This window comes from Rhipicephalus microplus, chromosome 8, assembly GCF_043290135.1.
Source record: "Rhipicephalus microplus isolate Deutch F79 chromosome 8, USDA_Rmic, whole genome shotgun sequence".
NCBI classification, from domain to species: domain Eukaryota; kingdom Metazoa; phylum Arthropoda; class Arachnida; order Ixodida; family Ixodidae; genus Rhipicephalus; species Rhipicephalus microplus.
The window spans coordinates 12,144,047-12,169,514 of NC_134707.1; the positions used below are offsets into that span (position 1 = coordinate 12,144,047).

The window sequence follows — 25,468 nt, forward strand, 5'->3', positions numbered from 1 at the left end:
GTAGGCCCTCTTGGCGCAATCGTGGAGGCCCTTGTGCGAAAGTTCAAGTTCAGGTAAGACTTATATTTTTCGGCGTTTTGTGCGATAGTACTGATTCAAGTGCGAGAATTGGTGCACTGTGAATTGAGGCAATAAAGGGTAGCATACACACATGTGTTTCTTGGCTTTCTTTATGCTCTACAGATCTCAAATGCTGTTTCCCAAAGAACGAATATGGGGCATCAAATCCAACGGAACCTTCTCTGGATTCCTCGGAATGGTGCAAAGAGGAGTAATGCGAACATGGATTGCCTAGAATAACCTTGTGGACGATTACAAATTTTCGCAAACAGAATGTACAGATGAATGTGCCGCTGCACCATTCTTGCGGTGGCGAAGACAGCGAAGCTGACTTGGCAGAAGTGACGTCAAGTCGTTTCAGAGAGTGGCGATTTTTTTTTTTGTCGCCCCCACATTGACGGCAACACCATAAATTGTTTCTATGGTTAGAGTGTGTAAAGTTGTTTACTTACTTATTGGTCTTATGCAACACTACCCTTTTTTACACACATAACGTAAAAAAAAACGTGCCTCCCAATCCCACTAAAGTCAATATTACCAAATCTTCTAAAAACTGTCCACCTGTGTTTTCTTTTGAAAATGATTAGATGCCGAGCTACGACATTTCCGCTCTCCTAGAATCACGCCAAGTCACCTGTAGGGATATACGTCGGCTTTCACTAAGAGTACTAGTTTGTAAGCTAAGCTGCCATGCTAACCTTGTATGAACTATCAAGTCGTAAAAAAATACAATCCTCTGTGCTATTACGGATGGCGAAAATTTCCAATTCAAGACATGACAAAGCTAACAAATACTGTGAAATGAGATGAAGATGAAGGGGGGGGGTGATATCTGACTTTGAAAAGAGCGAGCAACTGTGCGAAGCGATTGTCTATAAAACTGCACTAGCTGTTGAATTTGAAAAGTGGCGTATTGCTAGTAAATATTCAACAGCATGTCCAACCAGGCGCTCAAAGTGCGTACGCTCAGATGTGCCACACGAAACCAATGAAATATTCATCCCGCTTCACGCTATGCCTTCTCATCCAAGTCGCGTGATTATTAAGCAACGAGTTCACCTAGTCGGTTCGCCAAAGTAGCACAAAGTGTGTAAGGATTGTTAACAATGTCTCACCACGCCTAACCAATCGCGTTGCACATGGTTTCGAGAGCTAAAATATTTATGCAGAATCCTTAACTTTTGAAGTAGGTCATACTTCATTTTTACTAAATATACGCACAACGTATGAATTCGCGTTTCTCCATTTCACCAGGGAATCGATGTCATGCTCGGACCTATGGCACCCACGATCGGAAGGGCAGAGGCTGCCGACTTCTCGACTCCATACGATGTGAACTACGTCAGCCTTATGACCTGGAAACCGGTGAAGTTCGTCGATCCATTCAACTTCGTCTTGTCTTTCGATCCCAACGTAAGAACGTTATGTGGTGGTCGATTTATCAAATAGTCATCGTCCCTGGGTGGAGTTTTGTCAAAAGTGCAGTAAGCACAATGTACGCAACCAGCAACAATACGTCAGCCTGAAGAGGTACTGACATTTACGATCGCTTGGCGCACCAACTGTCGTCGACACTATCATGACGTCATGCTGTAGCGTCCATTCCGGTGACTTCACACACCAGTATAGCTAGTTGGGATGACGCGAGGTACCTAAGCATTAAAAACGGCCCGTTTCGCGTTACCACGGAGCCAAGCGAACGTCACAATATTTTGCGCGAGCCTATGCCATTTTGTGACGTCACGGTACAGCAAGAACCAAAATTAACTTAAGAAAATATACTGTAATTACTTTTTATGACTGCACTCACGTTCACCAGCACATTTCATAGGCTCCTGAGGGCGTGGGTTTTCATTTTAAGAGAGTAAAATGACAACTACAACTTTTCGCGTCAGGACACTCTCAAGGTGCGACACTTGGGAACTGTTCTTTCTCTATGTCTACCGAAGCTGAAACCATAAGTGTAGTACCATCCTAAAGCTTTGGTAGGTTTTTCTCGCAAGTCTACAACTTGTCAAGTCTTCCTTACCAATGAAATAAAAAAAACTACGCTCGCAAAAGCAGACAAAATTTGCTCTTTTTCACGCAAGTTTTTTTTTGCATTTCAGCAACGGCCGTCCATGTTTCCCGCTTTTTAAGGCCAATGACGGTAGAACTTGAAGTAATGCCACCAATAGGCAGATATGGTAACATCGACGAAATATTAATGAAATTCGAAAAGCGCCATACAGCCCCAAGACATGGCGCACATAGCTGGCGTAGCTGACAGGGTTGTGTAGGTTCTTCTACGTCCACGCCTGGTTTAGACTTTACAAACGTCAAAATAAAAAATAAGCCAATACTAAAACGTTATCTACCATTACTTGCGTATGCAATAACCAGTGCTCACCACCCAGGAAGCAAGTAAGTGAACTGAAGGACCCTATACCGTTCGCAGCGAGAAAAGGAAATTTGGAATTGCTAAAAGTGGCTCAATCGCGATAAGAAAGCTAACACATATTCGACACATGATTATCACCATGTGTAAGTGACCTTCCGCTATCAACTTCATGATGCGTAACTGAAAACAAGCTTCGAAAGTTCCGAGTAATTCAAGCACAAAAGAATGGGGACAGGCTTGCCATGCTTTCCTGTCTCCGAACTTTTATCACTCTTTCTTTTTAGCAAACCGAATATAAAGCCCTGTAAAATGGTCTTCAAAATTTCCTGGAGTGAATAGACTGATGAATGAAATCTGTAGACTTACTTTTCTCCGCGTTTCCCACACTGTTATGTGCCCACAGCGTCATCCAGTTGCGTTCTTTTTCATACGTACAGCAACGCATGAACGTTACGATTATAAGTATACTGTACAGTGAAACCCTGCAAATATATACCAGTCTGTGTGGCAAGTTACTATTTGCAGAGGCGTAGCTTGGATTGGAGGGGGGGGGGCTAAAACTATTTTCTCATTTTTTTCTATTTTACTTGCGCATATATCATATACAACTACACATACAATCGCCCGCGTGCACATACATAAAGCTACGCGCCTCACTAAATCCATGTACTTACTTTAATGCACAGCAAAGTAGTGCAAACATAGAAAGCCGCATGCCGCTTACAGACTTGGCATGACAAAAACTTCATTTTAGTACTGAGGAACTGTGATCTAAAGGATCTGGAGGCCCTTATAACGATTGTTATTTCTACGCAATAATGTGAGCTCGTTTTGCAGAAATTTTGAGCCCCGCCGCGGTGGTCTAGTGGCTAAGGTACTCGGCTGCTGACCCGCAGGTCGCGGGATCGAATTCCGGCATCAGCGGCTGCATTTTCTGTGGAAATGCTGTAGGCCCGTGTGCTCAGATTTAGGTGCACGTTAAAGAACCCCAAGCGGTCGAAATTTCCGGAGCTTTTCGCTAGGGCGTATCTCATAATCATGTGGTGGTTTGGGGACGTAAAATTCCACATATCAATCAATCAGAAATTTTGATGTCGGCGTCAGTGCTGGCGTTGAGGTAGTTAGTTGGCTGTGAACAAATAATCATGGTCTTGTCCGGGACCAAAAAATAAAAAAAAAAGATGTATATTGAATAAATATTAAAGAGCTTCGGTTGTTGTGGGAATTGAACCCAGTATTTCTACATGGGAATCACGTGTTACTTATACGTTTGGTCAAATATTTAGCTATCGTGCTTGAGTTACAGTTTTTTTTTGTGTACCTTTGTCATACGACTCAATTAAGTTTCAGTTGAATTAAGGACGAGTGTATGCATGCCCATAAAGCACATGTCCACGAAGCAATTTTTTGTAACTTCGTTCCTTAACATGGAATGACAGACAGAAAAGTGGCCGCTGCACACAATAGCTGAATCTGTGGCCGACTGTACCATACAGGCACGTCATTGCGTTCAACTGCTTCGAAAAAAAAACATTATGTGAATGTCATGCAGTAGCAAGAGTCTCCGAAACTTGTGTAATATTGTGTGACAGATCCTGCAGAAAGGCAAGTACTCGAGAATAAGGAGGCATATACAAAAGCACCGTACCAGCCTTCATCACAGACATGTCAACACAATCCAATTGTTTACTTTGCCTCACGCAGGTATGGCTGTGTATTTTCTTCTCCTGGCTTTTCCTGGCCTTCGTCACGGCCAGAATGGACACGATTTCAGGGTGCTTGTTTCGATACAAGAACAAGTCCTTTGCCGAGTACTTCTGGATCTACTTCAAGCTGCTGTTTCCCAACAGTAAGTATTTTGTCTCGTCCAGGTCACTCTGTTGCGTCCACTTCTTGCTCTGTGTGAAGAACCTAATTCACAACTCCTACAAGTAATCGAAGATTAGCGTCGCTTTCCCGTCAATAATAATGCAGATATAGCCGTGACCCCGCAGCAATATAGAAACCCGCAATTGCGTCACATACGCGCGCAGTGGAGTGGATGCATGACGGTGTCGGATGTACTTTGTACTCTGTGGTGCACGGCTGCAAAACGCCACTGGAGTAGTTTTAAAAGGGTCTCCGATCAAACATTTATGCACTTCACATCCAATGTAGGAGTCGACTCACGCGCAGTACCTATGTACACTAGCGCCAGCGTTTCATCACGTTAACGAGTGAGCCGACCAATTAGAGCGCATCAAGCATCTTCTCGATAGAGCAACTGCTCACTGCTCCGTACCCTCTACATCAGGAGATTATTGCTTCTAAATCCAGCATAAATCATACAGAAGGATCAACGTTATTACCAAAGTAAGACACAACCATACATAAAAAAATAATCAAGAAGTGCGTAACCCGGCTGACACTAATCAATTTCATGCAGGTTATCCAAACAACAAGTCGTGTTGGTTTCGGCTACTGGTCGGAATATGGCTGCTATCTCTAGTAGTAATCATGGGCCTTCTCAACTGCACGCTCACCTCTACGATGCTCGTAAGGAAGACGGCCGATTACGTGGACAACTTTGAAGACCTGTTGCGCTTCCCCAAGATCAAGATCGCCACAGAAAAACTGACCTATTTTTCGAGAATCCTAAAGGTAAGCACCGACTACACCTGAAGTGGGAGCTCAATGTTTCTATTTTTAGAGCGAAGCTATAGCTAGGTTCTGACATGTGTGGCGCACGAAATTTCATGCAGCAGCCTAAAACTTTGTGAGTCTTTTTGATCGCCATCAGTGCTCGGCCTTCATGGCAAGACTACCATATTTAGGATTACCAATTGTTGTGACGTGGCTGGTAAAAGCCTAACTCTAAAGGCATCAATTTTTCTACCTCACGAGTAATTGCATCTGTGCCCTACACCGGTAATGTCTCGCACAGATGTGATCCTACAAGCAGTTTCGACAATTACTCTTTTCGCTAACGATATCCGTATTTATTACTTTACCCACAGCACTTCGGAGAGGTACAAAATATTCAATATTGTGACAACTCAGGAAGCTGCATTTAGCAAGTTTATTTCTACGGCTGTTTTGGTGTTCTGTGTTGATGCTGTCACATCAGAGAATAATTTTATAGTTGATTCTGCCTGTCCCTACGCGGGAGCGGCCCGCGATCGTGCCCGTATTAAACGTGGGTGGAATCCTTCAGGGCCCCAATAAAGTTTTTCATCCATCCATCTATTCCGCCACACTTAATCCGAAGCGGTATATTAAGTTGTATTTCTTTCTTTTTTGCTCTGTCAGTGCCATACATATTTCTTCGGCACATATTCGCAAACTATTTTTTACACAACGCCAGCAAGTACGCACTCTGCTCCCCTTTCTTGGTCCCCTACAAGTTGGACCGAACAGCGGTTACAGACATCGCCCTGGCTTCATAATGACAGAATTTATATTTTAACATACGTTCTTACCAGTCATTGACACGTGATTAGTAAAAAATAACAGTGCCACAGTTATAGTTACCTAATCCAAAAAAGTAAGTCTGTTTCAGTTACCAATTTTCCTAAAGTAACTTCTGAGAGTGACAGTTACTGTGAAAAAGTAAGGTCGTTACCGCACAAAAATGAGTAACTCATTAAATGCCAAGTGATCGACTTATTTAATAAAAACGTACGAAGAGGTACGGAAAGTGCATAACGCGGAAAGACTACGTCTATTGACAGTTGAAGTCCGTTACTTACGTTTTTCAAGGCGCACCAGAGTCTGCTCGGAGAGTATTGCGTCCGCTAAGCCTATAAACTGTTGGGATGAAGTCCAGAGGCTGCACATCTGCGGACTATCAGTGCGAGATCATCTATGAGTACGGCACGAGGATAGCAAAGGAACATAATTACACCGACGAAACGGGCTGCAAAACACCATGAAAGGTAGCTAAAGTCAACTGTGCAAGGCTTTCTTAGACGGAGCTTGTTGAACACGGCTGGCCAGGGCATAGCTTTGACTTGGAACAGTGTAAAGACGCTGCTCATGAACGGAAGAGAAAAGGGGCGGGAATAACTAGAAACGTGCGCAAAGACAGGTGTGAAAAATGAACTGGTAGATGATCGCTCAGGGTTTTTTTTTTTTTGCACAAGTATGCTCAGGATGTCAGCCGCGTAGGAGGAGAAACATACGTTATTTTTTAGTTAACTACAAATAAAACCACAAAAAGTTAAAATCAGAAAAAAAATCAGAGTGGCAGAAACAGAGACAGAGAGCAGAGACGTGACACTAACAAAGGACGTTTATTTCGGAAAACTCTTCCTCGCAAGTCTGTGCGACGCGTGCGCAGATAAAAACCAAAAAGAAAGCCAGCTGATCTTAGCAGATAACCTCTGTGCTGGAAACAAACATTCTTTCCTTGTGAGATAAACCGAAGCTGCACTGACGCATTTGTCTGGACCAAGTTTACTGATATGGAATGCCTCAACAATATTCCGTTCTCGCTGCGTCTTAGCTTTACATCAAATTGAAACCTTATCGAAGAGGGGCGTACAACCACACAACTTCCAATGCAACAGCGTTACTACCATCGTACAAGGGTAGAAGATTTTCATGCTCCCTCAACCGAACATTGACACATCGATCAGATTGTCCGACATAAAACTTTTCACGACCTAAAGAGATGCAATACACGACAGCTGTGTTACACGCGCAGTATTTCTTGACATGTTATATGTCGCAAATTTGTTATTCTTGTAATGAAGGGGCTAATGAAAAGTAATGAATTGTTCTTTTATGACCCAGAAAGTTGCTTCACTGGTTCACGACCTTTTTTTGTCTTTCAGGATGAGAAGGGGCAGGGCTTAATCTCTTCTCCGCTCACCTCGCCCGATAAAAATTGCCGGACTTTTTACGTAAAGTTTATTCAATCACTCATTCATTTCGCACTGTTGAAGGATGAAGGAATGCTCGATCGGCACACCACGAACAGAGCTAGAAGCTAGTGACAAAAATAGTATATGTGTCTTTACCCCATCTTCCCACCCCCAAAAAAAGGGACGTGAACTTTTGGAAACATTCAATCGTAACGCGATGAACTTACGACATGCCGTTTACAAGCAAACTCCAAACACATTCTTCTGCATGGAAGATATTCCTCGTAGCGACACCACCTAAACTGTGAGGGGAGTCCTATAGTGGAACTCTGAAAGGTGGAGAAGATATGGTAAAGAAGAAACCTCAAATAAGTGAAAAGAGCGACAAGCGTTTCCCGACTGTCGCTCTAGGATACTTTTTTTAACAAAATCAAGAGTAACTGTAACGTTGTTCTCCGTTACAGTCACTGCCTATAACAGTGTCACCATTACAAGTTCCTCGGACTTGAAAGTAACTAGTTACATTTACAAGTTATATTAAAGTAACTAATTACTGGTAACGCATTACTAGTAACTTGTTACTGAGCAATACTGGTTCTTGCAGTGACGCTCAGTTACAGTTATGGGGTTTCGCACTTTCCTAGATCGCATATGCCATCAGCGGAGCGCTCGTACTTGCACCATTTCTGGTCGCAGGATCCCGTGGGGGAAACCTTCAGCCAGCTCAGCAGCCGACACCAGGAGGTGGTCGGCATTTACCAGGCAGGTCCGGTGCTCGACTCGGTAATGGACGACGTTGCGAAGAAAAAGCGCGTAATGATCGGCACGGACGTCATGCTCAAGTCTCACATCGCAGACCATTTTGTCAAGACAGGGACGTGTCGGCACCACGTCACCAGGGGCGTCGGCGGGACCATGCACATCGTGATGCTCCTGCGAAAGACATTGCCTGAAGACTTCAAGAAGAAATTGAACAGATTGTAAGGATCCTATAGGGCTTTAGCAACATCGAGCCATCTCATCTTCTTTTTTCTCTGTGTGGCCCTCTGCTGTTTAACAAGAGTGGAGGGAGGCGCCACACGAGAGCACGCTACAAATTGCCGAGAAAATCTTCCGATATCAAAAGGCGCGTGTGCAAGCTCTACCACAGTGTTTCCCTGTGTTATCGCTAAGAGAAAGGTACATGCGCCGTAGCACGGGGACAAAGGCGGTTATTGTGGACATGGCGCGTTGGGCAGTCAGGTGGTTTTATTAGTGCGTGTACTCCGTATGTAAATTAGGCGCGTTATCCACCGAAACTCACAATAATGACATGAGTATAATTTGAGCAAACTAATGTTTCAGAAGTCATTTCTTAGAGCAATCAACGTACTACCAGAAGAAATTTTCGCTGCACACTTGAAGCCAAGCACCGTGTATAAAAGCGGATGCTGGCGATTTAATGTAACGTTCACCGCAAACCACGCTTGAACCTTTTGGCTGAGCGGTAGGGGCCATACAGCAGTGTTAGTAAAGTAGTAGAGCACTCGCCTGAAATATTATAGTACAGAATGCTTTGCGATCTCTGGGGAATCAGATATTGATTTATTGGTATGTGGGGTTTAACCGCGTGTTGTACGAACAGCTCCTTGAGAAATGCAGTGCACGTGACATTAGAGAACTGCTTTTATCGTGAAAATCGAGAAAATGGTAGTCCAGGCATTCATGGAACTGTCTATATATGTATATGTGTGTGTATATATGTGTATATATATGTATATGTATATATGTGTATGTATATGTATATATATATATATATGTCTGTATATGCATCTGCATATATTTGTGTATGTTTATGTGTATGTGTGTAGACGCAATTTCTATGCATAGCATTGTTGTCATATATATAGTATTTTGTATTCCGTCATATTTTGCATTGCACTTCGGAATTTGTGCCGAAAGAAACTACTTACGCATATTAGTCTCTGTACATAGCATTACTGTACGTGCATCTTCCGACTTGTACTGCGCCAAACATCTCATGGCCTATGTTCATTGCCTATATGTTCATGGCTTATGTTTCTTTACCCATGTCCACGTTGCTTGCCATAGGGAGGCTCGGGTTCTCCTCAAGTGACAAAACGTCACTTTTCTCCCGAGCCTGCCCTCATCCTTGGGATGAAATAAAATTGAATTGAATTGAATGCTAGTCGCGCTGGAGCGAGGCGGGCTCGCATACGTGCCCTAACACAGGAAAAAACCTGCTTGTGGGCGTGCGAGAAACACTTGCAACTAAAAGCATAATCGACCGTGTTCACTGCATTTCGTATGGTACCTAAGTCTCATATTGTTCCTTCGTATAACAGTTCGATGTGCTGCTATCGCAATCATTGCTTCGCCGTTGCGCAAAAACTGTGACTTTTGTTCTTACTTTTGCAGCATCACGCACGTGAACGAGTTTTATTTCTACCACAAAGAGATGGAGTGGCGGCTCCGCAATTACACCATGTGCGAGAACGAAAAGGACGACGGCATCAAGCCACTCGCCATGGTGGACCTCCAGGGTGGATTCGTCATGCTTGCAGTGGGAGTCAGCGGCAGTCTGCTGGCATTGCTTGTCGAGTGGGTGTGCGCGACTCGATTTGTCAGACGTCGAAAGATACCGCGAATAACACTCGGAAGTACGCCATAGTAGTAGATAATCTCGAGAAGACACAATAAGTGTACACAGTGAAGTAGTGAAAGTGAATCATTAAATCAGTTTAGAGAGACAAATTATTCTTTAATAACGTTATTTCTACGCAATTTCGCCATCCCGGTATATTAGAACAGGAAATGAAGGTCAACGTTTCATTATTGAATTTCACGCCGAAACTTCACCACGTGAACGTCAGTAGGGCGTCTTTAACGTCGAAATCATTTTGCGTGTTTGTGGTCACTTTAGTTAAATGCAATTTTCTGAAACTTGCTAGGTTAAGACTAGGTTTCTCAGAAAATAACGTAAATCATTTTTACTGTAAACGATTACATGAGTCAGTTGGGACCACTATCCCTTTGACGTCACTTTGCTTGCCTGACCTTATTTCATAAACAGTAACATGTTGGGAATCGCACGTCTCTGCTCTCAGCTGCATCTAGGCAGAGCTGATAGACGAAGCGGACAAGGTTATGGTGAATCAAGACAACATTTATGTACAGTATAAACAGAGGCGTTACATATTCAACAGAAAAGCCGACATCTTCTTGGGCTCGCACTGAGGTGCGACCATGACCGAGGATTTCTTCAGACGCTCTCTTTCTCTCTTCGCACCGCTTGGTTTTTTTATATACCCTGGGGATCCCTTGCATCAGCCAGTAGTTCGAAGCCTCCAATCAGAAACCGCTGCTGGTCGTTGGCTGGAATATGTAGCTACCTCTACTTTATGAGTTGCTCAATAGATGGCGTTGTGTGTATATGTCCTGGGGAATAACACAACTAGATGGCGTTAGTGGTTTTCTCAGCATATCCACACGGTAAATGGTGAGGAGTCGGGCGAAGCGTCCTTCCATCCGTGTGTCCATCCATCCGTGCGTTCGTGCTTCCGTCCATTCGTACACGCTTCGGTCCATCTCTTTGTCCGTCCGTCCATGCTTCCGTCTGTGCGTGCTTCTGTCCGTCCATTCGTGCCTCTGTCCATCCGTCCGGAGGAACGGACAGACGGACGAATGGACGCTTCGCGCCACTCATGATTCACTCCGTGCATATGCTCTTATTTTTTGTAGGTTTCTATGTCGATTAGTTCCGCCTGTATGGGCCACATCGTCACCTGGTGTTAAAAGCGCCTCTGCAAAATGTGCGTGGAAAAACTTCACCTACGATTACGACACGATCGGGTCACAAAGACTGGGAACGCATTGCAAACGCGTCCGTCTTTGCATTGAGCGCGAACTTCAGCGTCATAACGGCGAAGTTGTGGACAGACAACAAAGGGTGTTCCACAGTCACCGTAATGGCAAGTGGTGGCACTGACTAACGCTCCCATATTTATTGCCAATGTATACCCCTATAAAGAGGTGAGAGGGATGACCGCCACCATAGCTCAGAGATAGATCGCTGGATGCGTTATTCGGAGGTCGCGAGGTCACTCACTTCCTTCATCCCCCTTTTTTTCTTTGTTAACATTGCGATCATGTGCCGACGCCACCACCACCTTCTCGCCACAACTTCCTCGACAATCGCACTCAGGAAAGGCACGAGAATGCCGGCCTGGATTCGATCCGATAAAAGGCCAACGGTTAACCGCACCTGCAGTTTGAAACTAACCTTACCCTTATCTCGTGTTTCGCTTGTCACTTTTGTCTCTTTAGAGCTTTTGATAAAAGAAGTAGGCTGCAGAACTCACAAACAAATCTTGTGGTTATTACTGGCGGGCGGATTGTTTCTTTTACAGGGGGGGGGGGGTGTTAATGGCAGCGCTCTTCCTGCCCTGCTTAGTCAATCTAAGAGGTAGACTTTAGAAAGATTGCCCTAATGTACGTGCAAAATCTTCCTAACAAATGTTTCTTCAGATATAACAGGCCCAAATGATTTATTCCTTATTATTTTTGGAACGGCTTTGTATTTTACTAGCTAAATTCACAAAACATGGTAAAATCTCCATTTAAGGATCTTAAAAAATTGCTTGAAAAATAACAGTAATATGCAGTAGTAGTTGCACACCAGTCTGTACTACACCACCCCCCTCCCCTTTAATGGGCCATATTGCTACATCCCAGCCACGTTCTCAATATACGCTTAGGGCGATCAAATGAACCTGATTGGGAGCCTTTGGAAAACCTTGCAGGATTTTTTTCTGGGGGGGGGGGGGATGTCCGAATGTCCAGCAGCTGACATCCCATGGACCTACTGCAGATAATTTTGTGTTGTCTGGAAAGTTTTCACAATGGACCTCGTGGTTGATCGGCCACTCGCCATTATGGGGGCGCTCGCTAGCGCCTGCTTGCAGTCACCGCCAGCAGCGCTGTGTAGACGGTGCTGGTTCCCACGAAATGTGAGCTTCTTGCACGTATTTGGTGAGGACATGGGCACCAATGCGTTCTCATTTCGTTGGCGCAACAGATCACGTCGGTGTACAAGTAGTAAATCTCCCTACACGTGAAGCATTGCAGAACGCACGAGGCAGGATGCGAGATGTAAACAAAGTTGTTATGCGTGCCAACTTTGGCGACTATCACGACTCTCTTCGGCCACGGATGAAAATTGTTAAAAGTATTAAAATTGTTCATGTAGTGACATGTACGATCATTCTAAAAAAAGTATTGTAGACATTCTAAAAAGTATTGGAGACTGACTCGGAAGAGTAGGCAAAGACATATTTACAGCCGGTTACAGCAATACGTATGTGAGTAGGCTCACGTGTTTTTACATTTCAAACAGAGATAATGCTACAACGATTTACAAGCATTTGCAGAAAGGGGTGTTTCGCACCATTTTCTATTGCCACTTCGTTAGAACGTTCGTCAAGAATGCTGGAATATTGCGTCATTAGAATTAAAGAGTAGCATTTCGAGTCGATTTCGCACTCCTTAACATGTTGAAGTCTTTTAGTGGACGGCTCTGAATATTCAGAATATAATGTGCTCTGAACGTGCACTGACATAGGGCAGTACACGGATCTCACCCTGCGATAGCGAGATCGAAGTCGAGCAGCATAAAGGCTAGACTACCACGGAGAACGCACGGACGTACTCATCAATAAACTTGCCCAGCAATCATCTGAGCAACGGCAGGAAGGGAGTGCAGACCTAATTTATTTCGCCAGGGTGAGCAAAGAAACACCAACACAAAAGGATAGACCAGTGGGACTCGAGGAGTTTCATCAAAAGGTAACCAAAGTCATGGTGGCATTTACTGGAGCTTTTGTGAAGCCACTCTGAAACCACGTGGCAGAAGTTGGGATAAGGCGCACTTAACTATATGTTCTCATTATCTTCGAATTGGGAGAGCATCTGACGTGTGGCATTAAAAAAAACTATGGCAGTGCTTGCTCGTCACGCACTGACGTTTAGATGTTCTTTGACTGTGCTCTGTAGTCTTGCATTCTGTGCCGCAGTGGCTGTGCGCAACCGTTCAATGTGCTGTTTTGTTATGGACATGTGTGAATAATTGAGCACCCACAGAGGCGGCAGTTCATGGTACTGTAGGAACCGAAACTCGCTTCAAGAGCATGCTGTAATTAATCTTGCAAGCGGCCATAGATGTCGCCCACTACGATAGTGCTTGCAAGCCATTTTGATAGACGAGAGAGAAACTGTAGTTGTGTGTCCGTAACCACATCGCGCGAAGTTTGAGAAAAACTAAAATACCACTGACACAGTGGGGATCGAGCCCGGGTCCCCTTGGTGCCAGCCCAGTATTCTACCACGAAGCCACGCCAGAGCTTCGTACTTGTGACAAACTTGCCTTTGGCATGCTTGATGTCGGGAAAGCAAGTGCGTTAATACGACTTATAAAGCATTTTGAAACAGCGAAAGAACAAGCAGCCGTCGCACAGTCCGAATGGCGAAACGAGGGGATCGTCCAATGCTCCCAACCATTACAACATCTGGTTTTTGTTCAGCTATTAACTGTGGCGCATACGCACTTCAGGCATAATTCATCATCGACGCCACCCACTGCATGAACGATTGGCACAAAATTCTTCGCAATAGTTTAACAGATACCACGCTTCTCAGAAGAATGAAGAAAAATAGCATACCGAATGCCGGCGTACTACCCCAAAAATTTTTTATTATTAGTGCCATAGTGGGCGTCAAGCAAGTCTGCTTGCAGCAGTTACCCAATGAGTGTTTAGAAAAGTCTTTGAAAGGCCACTTTTCCAGCTTTCGCTTTGCATGTGCTATCCCTTCCACGCAGGCCTGGCATTTGTGTATCCCTGCGAAGGCACTGCGGCAAAAAGCAGTCGGCCAAGACTTTTTGGTGCCGCTTGCAGGCGAACTGATGCAAACTTATGTCGATGTTTCTGAGATCGAAATGGGCAATCCCTACGCGAGTGCAACTTTCTCAATGTGGCGGGCGATGTCGGAAAACAGGAAACTTGGCCACCATAAATAGAAATGCCAGAAAACAGGAAATTTCACCACCATAAATAGAAATGCTGCAAAACAGGAGACTTGGCCACCATAAATATAAATGCCGGAAAACAGGAAACTTGACCACCATGAATAGAAATGCCGGAAAACAGGAAACTTGGCCACCATAAATAAGAAATACCGCAAAACAGGAAACTTGGCAACCATAAATAGAAATGCCGGAAAAGAGGAAACTTGGCCACCATAAATAGAAATGCCACAAAACAGGAAACTTGGCCACCATAAATAGAAATGCTGCAAAACAGGAAACTTGGCCACCATAAATAGAAATGCCAGAAAACAGGAAACTTGGCCACCATAAATAGAAATGTCGGAAAACAGGAAACTTGGCCACCATAAATAGAAATGCCGGAAAACAGGAAACTTGGCAAACAAATAGAAATGCCGGAAAACAGAAAACTTGGCCACCATAAATAGAAATGCCGCAAAACAGGAAACTTGGCCACCATTAATAGAATTGCCGGAAAACAGGAAACTTGGCCACCATAAATAGAAATGCCGGAAAGCAGTAAACTTGGCCACCATAAATAGAAATGCCGGAAAACAGGGAACTTGGCCCCCATAAATAGAAATGCCGGAAAACAGGAAACTTGGCCACCATAAATAGAAATGCCGGGAGCGGTTTTGTGCTGGTGGACTGAATATTAACGAGGAACATTTCCAAAGACTTTTTTCATTGACTTTCGAACATTTACTTACCATTATGTTGTGATATGTGCGTATAGGTGTGTCTTTGCATATCTGTGCCGGAGTTTTCCATTTTCCATGCACTGCTTTGTACGTTTTGCTTCAATATACGTGTTCAATGTTCCAATCAATGGCTAAGCAGTAGCCGGTGCCATAATGGTGCGCCAACATCTCCTTATATATCATATCAATAAAAAAAGAAATGCCAGAAAACAGGAAACTTGGCCACCATAAATAGAAATGCCAGAAAACAGGAAACTTGCCCATCATAAACAGAAATGCCAGAAAACAGGAAACTTGGCCACCATAAATAGAAATGCCGGAAAGCAGGAAACTTGGCCACCATAAATACAATCGCCGGAAAACAGGAAACGTGGCCACCATAAATATAACTGGAGTAATTCAGGTTGTTGACCTGTTCATGCTGCTTTTATATTAACGTGATATATTGAAAGAGCATGTTTCGCAGAAGTTTCGTCATCGGTGGAGGCACGGTTTCTACTAGGTGGCGTTGTCAACAAACGAACATTCATGATTAGTGCAAATAACTTCAAAATAAACAAGTTTAGTCCGGGTGTTCACCGAACGCAGCCTTCGGCATGGCAAGCATTTGTACTACCAAGGAACCGCGGAACTGCTTCGTAAAAAATGCTATCACAATCACGGGCGGATTCAGCCACTATTCGTTTGGGGAGAGGGGGAATTCATTGACATTTACTCATCGGTATAAGGAGGGGAAAGAACTCCTACCTTGTTTTTGGAGCTCACACTGTCGGAAGAACCACATCACAGCATACCCCTGATTTGCGTTCACATTGTTGTAATCGGTTTTCTATTCAAAATAATTTAGAATGATTAAAACAAACTACGGCTCAGCACACTTCAGACATAGGCAAGTTTTGCTGTGCTAAGCTTTTGTTTATGATGGGTTTGCGTGGTCGGTGCAAACACGAGATTTCCTGCGACGACGCATTCATCAGGACAAGTTGATGTACGAAGGAAAGCTTTATACGAGTTCTTACATTATTCACATTTATCAGAAAAGGCGCTCTTTAGTGAGCACGTAGGCACCCACCCTCTTTTCGCCCTTACCACGTGGTCACCAGTATTCCTTCAATCCTAAAAAAATGACACAGTAAAGACCTCCACTTGAGATGTTTGTGTCTTTAGCTAATATGACAAGCAAATTACGGTACAAAACGTACCATCAAGCATTTATCGCCGCCTTAATATCCTACCTTGGTGGCGAAAGGCGTGTAGCTAATTCAATGGGCGCGTGCAGTAGGGGCGCTGCCCTCCCATCGTTCCTGCTGGAGGTGGATGCCAAGTTTATTACTCTCATGGCCGTGTCGGGAAAGGCCCCATTTTACTTGATACCCTGCATGGTAAGGAGAAAAATACGTGAGTCGTATCAGGCATGAACATGTACCATCTAACCCCAATCGCCACCTTAATATCGTAATGTGCAGACGAAAGCCATTTGAATATTCCATGGGTGCGCCCTGTAAAGGCGCTATCTGGACATCTTTGCTGCTGGGGGCGAAGTCCATGTTGCTCACTCCCATGGTTGCACCGGAAAAAGACGCTATTCTACCTTGATGGCCTGCAAAGTAAGGAAAAAAACATGAACCGGAACAGGCATGAACACGTACCATCCACACCCCTCGCCGCCTTAATCCCATAGCTTGGATGCAGAACACATATTGCCTAATACAGTGGGCGTGCCCGGTGGAGGCGCTGGCCTGCCGTCGCTGCCGCCGTAGCATTATCCAAATGTCATCGTCAAGCACCGCTAACCACACAACCGCGATTACCTGCGCAAAGCACAGCACCAGGAGCACACACATGTTGCACCACACCGCACTCTTGTAGATGCCGAAGATTGTAGATCTGGACCTCTTCATAACGTGCTCGAAATCCAGAGGCCAGGTTGGTCACTCCAATGGGAGCGCCGGCAAAATCCGCTATCCTACTTTGATGCCCTACAACGTAAGGAAAAAATTGTTAGTCGTACCTCGCATGAACACGAACAATCTAGCTTTATTGCCGCGTAGATATCTTACCTCAGAGGCAAAAGCCTTGATGCCTATTCCATGGATGCGCCCGGTAGACACGCTGCCCTGCTGCCGCTGCTGGTGGTAGGATAATCCAAATGCCGCCTAGATACCCCACACACCGCACAACCGTGATCGCTCGCGCACAACACAGAACCACAAGCACACAGATATTGCACTGCACTGCACACTTGTAGATGCTGTAGATCGTATATCTGGAACTCTTCATGACGTGTTCATAATCCGGAGGTCATGTTGATTATTCCCATGGGCGGACCAGGACAAGGCGATATCCTACTTTGATGTCCTGCAGGGTGATGAAAAAAAATTGTTAGTCGTACCACGCATGAACACGAACAATCTAGCTCCATTGCCGCGTAGATATCTTACCTCAGAGGCAAAAGCCTTGATGCCTATTACATGGATGCGCCCGGTAGACACGCTGCCCTGCTGCCGCTGCTGGTGGTAGGATAATCCAAATGCCGCCTAGATACACCACACACCACACAACCGTGATCGCTCGCGCACAACACAGAACCACAAGCACACAGATATTGCACTGCACTGCACACTTGTAGACGCTGTAGATCGTAGATCTGGAACTCTTCATGACGTGTCAATTATCCGGAGGTCATGTTGATTATTCCCATGGGCGGACCAGGAGAAGGCGATATCCTACTTTCATGTCCTGCAAAGTGATGAAAAAAATTGTTAGTCGTACCACGCATGACCACGAACAATCTAGCTCCATTGCCGCGTAGATATCTTACCTCAGAGGCAAAAGCCTTGATGCCTATTCCATGGATGCGCCCGGTAGACATGCTGCCCTGCAGCCGCTGCTGGTGGTAGGATAATCCAAATGCTGCCATGATACACCACACACCACACAACCGCGATCGCTCGCGCACAACACAGAATCACAAGCACATAGACGTTGCACTGCACTGCACACTTGTAGAGGCCGTATATCTAGACGTCTTCATGACGTGTCGCAAATCTCGAGGCCATGTTGGTTATTCCCATGGGCGTACCGGGAAAAGGCACAATCCTACTTTGATGCCCTGCAGGGTGATGAAAAAAAATTGTAAGTCATGCCTCGCATGAACACGTACAATCTAACTCCATTGCCGCGTAGATATCTTACCTCAGAAGCAAAAGCCTTGATGCCTATTCCATGGATGCGCCCGGTAGACACGCTGCCCTGCTGCCGCTGTTGGTGGTAGGATAATACAAATGCCGCCATGATGCACCACACACCACACACCCGCAATCGCTCGCGCACAACACAGAACCACAAGCACATAGACATTGCAATGCACTGCACACTTGTAGGAGCCGTAGATCTAGACGTCTTCATGACGTGTCACAAATCTCGAGGCCATGTTGGTTATTTCCATGGGCGGACCGGGAAAAGGCGCTATCCTACTTTGATGCCCTGCAGGGTGATGAAAAAAAATTGTTAGTCGTACCTCGCATGAACACGTACAATCTAGCTCCATTGCCGCGTAGATATCTTACCTCGGAGGCAAAAGCCTTGATGCCTATTCATGGATGCGCCCGGTAGACATGCTGCCCTGCTGCCGCTGTTGGTGGTAGAATAATCCAAATGCTACCATGATACACCACACACCACACACCCGCAATCGCTCGCGCACAACACAGAACCACAAGCACATAGACATTGCAATGCACTGCACACTTGTAGAAGCCGTAGATCTAGACGTCTTCATGACGTGTCACAAATCTCGAGGCCATGTTGGTTATTTCCATGGGCGGACCGGGAAAAGGCGCTAAACTACTTTGATGCCCTGCAGGGTGATGAAAAAAATTGTTAGTCGTACCTCGCATGAACCCGTACAACCTAGCCCTGTAGCCGCGTACGCTTCTTACCTCAGAGTCAAAAGCCTTGATGCCTATACATGGACACGACTGGTAGACACGCTGGCGTCTTGTCACTGCTGGTGGTAGGATAATCCAAATGCCGCCATGATTCACAAGACACCACACAACCCCGATCGCTCGCGCACAACGCAAAACCACAAGCACACAGATATTGCACTGCACTGCACACTTGTAGATGCCGTAGATCGTAGATCTGGAACTCTTCATGACGTGTTCATAATCCGGAGGCCATGTTGGTTATTCCCATGGGCGGATCAGCAAAAGGCGCTATCCTACTTTAATGCCCTGCAGAGTGATGAAAAAAAATGTTAGTCGTACCTCGCATGAACACGAACAATCTAGCCCTGTAGCCGCGTACGCATCTTACCTCAGAGTCGAAAGCCTTGATGCCTATTCATGGATGCGCCCGGTAGACACGCTGCCCTGCTGCCGCTGCTGGTGGTAGGATAATCCAAATACCGCCATGATACACCTCACACCACACAACCGCGATCGCTCGCGCACAACACAGAACCACAAGCACATAGACATTGCACTGCACTGCATACTTGTAGATGCCGTAGATCGTAGATCTGGAATTCTTCATGACGTGTTCATAATCCGGAGGCCATGTTGGTTATTCCCATGGGCGGATCAGGAAAAGGCGCTATCCTACTTCGATGCCCTGCAGAGTGATGAAAGAAAATTGTTAGTCATACCTCGCATGAACACGTGCAATCTAGCTCCATTGCCGCATAGATATCTTACCTCAGAAGCAAAAACCTTGATGCCTATTCCATGGATGCGCCCGGTAGACACGCTGCCCTGCTGCCGCTGCTGGTGGCAGGAGAATCCAAATGCCGCCTAGATACACCACACACCACACAACCGTGATCGCTCGCGCACAACACAGAACCACAAGCACACAGATATTGCACTGCACTGCACACTTGTAGACGCCGTAGATCGTAGATCTGGAACTCTTCATGACGTGTTCATAATCCGGAGCTCATGTTGATTATTCCAATGGGCGGACCAGGAGAAGGCGATATCCTACTTTGATGTCTTGCAGGGTGATGAAAAAAAAATTGTTAGTCGTACCACCCATGAACACGAACAATCTAGCTCCATTGCCGCGTAGATATCTTACCTCAGAGGCAAAAGCCTTGATGCCTATTCCATGGATGCGCCCGGTAGACACGCTGCCCTGCTGCCGCTGCTGGTGGTACGATAATCCAAATGCCGCCATGATACACCACACACCACACAACCGCGATCGCTCGCGCACAACACAGAACCACAAGCACATAGACGTTGCACTGCACTGCACACTTGTAGAGGCCATAGATCTAGACGTCTTCGTGACGTGTCACAAATCTCGAGGCCATGTTGCTCACTCCCATGGGCGCGCCGGGAAAAGCCGCTATCCTACTTTGATGCCCTGACACGTAAGGGAAAAATTGTTAGTCGTACCTCGCATGAACACGTACAATCTAGCCCTGTAGCCGCGTAGGCATCTTACCTTAGAGTCAAAAGCCTTGATGCCTATTCGATGGACAGGCCCGGTAGACACGCTGGCCTGCTGTTGCTGCTGGTGGTAGGTTAATCCAAATGCCGCCATGATACACCACACAACCACGATCACTCGCGCACAGCACAGAACCACAAGCACATAGACATTGCACTGCACACTTGTAGATGTCGTAGATCGTAGATCTGGAACTCTTCATGACGTATTAATAATCCGGAGGCCATGTTGGTTATTTCCATGGGCGGACCAGGAAAAGGCGCTATCCTACTTTGATGCCCTGCAGGGTGACGAAAAAAATGTTAGTCGTACCTCGCATGAAGACGAACAATCTAGCTCCATTGCCGCGTAGATATCTTACCTCAGAAGCAAAAGCCTTGATGCCTATTCCATGGATGCGCCCGGTAGACACGCTGCCCTGCTGCCGCTGCTGGTGGTAGGATAATCCAAATGCCGCCATGATACACCACACACCACACACCCGCAATCGCTCGCGCACAACACAGAACCACAAGCACATAGACGTTGCACTGCACTGCACACTTGTAGAGGCCGTAAATCTAGACGTCTTCATGACGTGTCGCAAATCTCGAGGCCATGTTGGTTATTTCCATGGGCGGACCGGGAAAAGGCACAATCTTACTTTGATGCCCTGCAGGGTGATGAAAAAAAATTGTTAGTCGTACCTCGCATGAACACGTACAATCTAACTCCATCGCCGCGTAGATATCTTACCTCAGAAGCAAAAGCCTTGATGCCCATTCCATGGATGTGCCCGGTAGACACGCTGCCCTGCTGCCGCTGCTGGTGGTAGGATAATACAAATGCCGCCATGATACACCACACACCACACACCCGCAATCGCTCGCGCACAACACAGAACCACAAGCACATAGACATTGCAATGCACTGCACACTTGTAGAAGCCGTAGATCTGGACGTCTTCATGAGGTGTCACAAATCTCGAGGCCATGTTGGTTATTTCCATGGGCGGACCGGGAAAAGGTGCTATCCCACTTTGATGCCCTGCAGGGTGATGAAAAAAATTGTTAGTCGTACCTCGCACGAACCCGTAAAACCTAGCCCTGTAGCCGCGTACGCATCTTACCTCAGAGTCGAAAGCCTTGATGCCTATTCATGGACACGACTGGTAGACACGCTGGGGTCCTGTCACTGCTGGTGGTAGGATAATCCAAATGCCACCATGATACACCACACAACCGCGATCGCTCGCGCACAACGCAAAACAACAAGCACACAGATATTGCACTGCACTGCACACTTGTAGATGCCGTAGATCGTAGATCTGGAACTCTTCATGACGTGTTCATAATCCGGAGGCCATGTTGGTTATTCCCATGGGCGGATCAGCAAAATGCGCTATCCTACTTTAATGCCCTGCAGGGTGATGAAAAAAATGTTAGTCGTACCTCGCATGAACACGAACAATCTAGCCCTGTAGCCGCGTACGCATCTTACCTCAGAGTCGAAAGCCTTGATGCCTATTCATGGATGCGCCCGGTAGACACGCTGCCCTGCTGCCGCTGCTGGTGGTAGGATAATCCAAATACCGCCATGATATACCTCACACCACACAACCGCGATCGCTCGCGCACAACACAGAACCACAAGCACATAGACATTGCACTGCACTGCATACTTGTAGATGCCGTAGATCGTAGATCTGGAATTCTTCATGACGTGTTCATAATCCGGAGGCCATGTTGGTTATTCCCATGGGCGGATCAGGAAAAGGCGCTATCCTACTTCGATGCCCTGCAGAGTGATGAAAGAAAATTGTTAGTCATACCTCGCATGAACACGTGCAATCTAGCTCCATTGCCGCATAGATATCTTACCTCAGAAGCAAAAGCCTTGATGCCTATTCCATGGATGCGCCCGGTAGACACGCTGCCCTGCTGCCGCTGCTGGTGGCAGGAGAATCCAAATGCCGCCATGATACACCACACAACCGCGATCGCTCGCGCACAACGCAAAACCACAAGCACACAGACATTGCAATGAACTGCCTACTTGTAGGAGCCGTAGATCTAGACGTCTTCATGACGTGTCACAAATCTCGAGGCCGTGTTGGTTATTTCCATGGGCGGACCGGGAAAAGGCGCTATCCTACTTTGATGCCCTGCAGGGTGATGAAAAAAATTGTTAGTCGTACCTCGCATGAACACGTACAATCTAGCTCCATTGCCGCGTAGATATCTTACCTCAGAGGCAAAAGCCTTGATGCCTATTCCATGGATGCGCCCGGTAGACACGCTGCCCTGCTGCCGCTGCTGGTGGTACGATAATCCAAATGCCGCCATGATACACCACACACCACACAACCGCGATCGCTCGCGCACAACACAGAACCACAAGCACATAGACGTTGCACTTCACTGCACACTTGTAGAGGCCGTAGATCTAGACGTCTTCATGACGTGTCGCAAATCTCGAGGCCATGTTGGTTATTTCCATGGGCGGACCGGGAAAAGGCGCTATCCTACTTTGATGCCCTGCAGGGTGATGAAAAAAAATTGTTAGTCGTACCTCGAATGAACACGTACAATCTAGCTCCATTGCCGCGTAGATATCTTACCTCAGAAGCAAAAGCCTTGATGCCTATTCCATGGATGCGCCCGGTAGGCACGCTGCCCTGCTGCCGCTGCTGGTGGTAGGATAATCCAAATGCCGCCATGATACACCACACACCACACAACCGCAATCGCTCGCGCACAACACAGAACCACAAGCACATAGACATTGCACTGCACTGCATACTTGTAGAAGCCGTAGATCTAGACGTATTCATGACGTGTCACAAATCTCGAGGCCATGTTGGTTATTTCCATGGGCAGACCGGGAAAAGGCGCTATCCTACTTTGGTGCCCTGCAGGGTGATGAAAAAAAATTGTTAGTCGTACCTTGCATGAACACGTACAATCTAGCTCCATTGCCGCGTAGATATCTTACCTCGGAGGCAAAAGCGTTGATGCCTATTCCATGGATGCGCCCGGTAGACATGCTGCCCTGCTGCCGCTGTTGGTGGTAAAATAATCCAAATGCTGCCATGATACACCACACACCACACACCCGCAATCGCTCGCGCACAACACAGAACCACAAGCACATAGACGTTGCACTGCACTGCACACTTGTAGAGGCCATAGATCTAGACGTCTTCGTGACGTGTCACAAATCTCGAGGCCATGTTGCTCACTCCCATGGGCGCGCCGGGAAAAGCCGCTATCCTACTTTGATGCCCTGACACGTAAGGGAAAAATTGTTAGTCGTACCTCGCATGAACACGTACAATCTAGCCCTGTAGCCGCGTAGGCATCTTACCTTAGAGTCAAAAGCCTTGATGCCTATTCGATGGACAGGCCCGGTAGACACGCTGGCCTGCTGTCGCTGCTGGTGGTAGGTTAATCCAAATGCCGCCATGATACACCACACAACCACGATCGCTCGCGCACAGCACAGAACCACAAGCACATAGACATTGCACTGCACACTTGTAGATGTCGTAGATCGTAGATCTGGAACTCTTCATGACGTATTAATAATCCGGAGGCCATGTTGGTTATTTCCATGGGCGGACCAGGAAAAGGCGCTATCCTACTTTGATGCCCTGCAGGGTGATGAAAGAAAATTGTTAGTCGTACCTCGCATGAATACGTACAATCTATCTCCATTGCCGCATAGATATCTTACCTCAGAAGCAAAAGCCTTGATGCCTATTCCATGGATGCGCCCGGTAGACACGCTGCCCTGCTGCCGCTGCTGGTGGCAGGATAATCCAAATGCCGCCATGATACACCACACACCACAACACAGCGAGTGCTCGCGCACAACGCAACACCACAAGCACACAGATATTGCACTGCACTGCACACTTGTAGATGCCGTAGATCGTAGATCTGGAACTCTTCATGACGTGTTCATAATCCGGAGGCCATGTTGGTTATTCCCATGGGCGGATCAGCAAAAGGCGCTATCCTACTTTAATGCCCTGCAGAGTGATGAAAAAAATTGTTAGTCGTACCTCGCATGAACACGAACAATCTAGCTCCATTGCCGCGTAGATATCTTACCTCAGAGGCAAAAGCCTTGATGCCTATTCCATGGATGCGCCCGGTAGACACGCTGCCCTGCTGCCGCTGCTGATGGTAGGATAATCCAAATACCAACATGATACACCACACACCACACAACCGCGATCCCTCGCGCACAACACAGAACCACAAGCACATAGACGTTGCACTGCACTGCACACTTGTAGAGGCCATTAATCTAGACGTCTTCATGACGTGTCGCAAATCTCGAGGCCATGTTGGTTATTTCCATGGGCGGACCGGGAAAAGGCGCTATCCTACTTTGATGCCCTGCAGGGTGACGAAAAAAAATGTTAGTCGTACCTCGCATGAACACGAACAATCTAGCTCCATTGCCGCGTAGATATCTTACCTCAGAAGCAAAAGCCTTGATGCCTATTCCATGGATGCGCCCGGTAGACACGCTGCCCTGCTGCCGCTGCTGGTGGTAGGATAATACAAATGCCGCCATGATACACCACACACCACACACCCGCAATAGCTCGCGCACAACACAGAACCACAAGCACATAGACATTGCGATGCACTGCACACTTGTAGAAGCCGTAGATCTAGACGTCTTCATGACGTGTCACAAATCTCGAGGCCATGTTGGTTATTTCCATGGGCGGACCGGGAAAAGGCGCTATCCCACTTTGATGCCCTGCAGGGTGATGAAAAAAATTGTTAGTCGTACCTCGCACGAACCCGTACAACCTAGCCCTGTAGCCGCGTACGCATCTTACCTCAGAGTCGAAAGCCTTGATGCCTATTCATGGACACGACTGGTAGACACGCTGGCGTCCTGTCACTGCTGGTGTTAGGATAAT

General features: G+C 46.4%; 1 protein-coding gene across 1 annotated transcript; it reads left to right on the forward strand.

Annotated features, from left to right (window-relative positions):
* The first annotated feature begins 4,160 nt into the window (after positions 1-4,160).
* On the forward strand, positions 4,161-9,981 carry LOC142768388 (uncharacterized). The gene is made up of 4 exons (XM_075870358.1): positions 4,161-4,289; positions 4,866-5,080; positions 7,981-8,264; positions 9,703-9,981. Exons 1-4 carry the CDS (start codon positions 4,199-4,201, stop codon positions 9,953-9,955), a joined length of 843 nt encoding a protein of 280 aa, XP_075726473.1. The 5' UTR covers positions 4,161-4,198; the 3' UTR covers positions 9,956-9,981.
* The last annotated feature ends 15,487 nt before the right edge of the window (positions 9,982-25,468 follow it).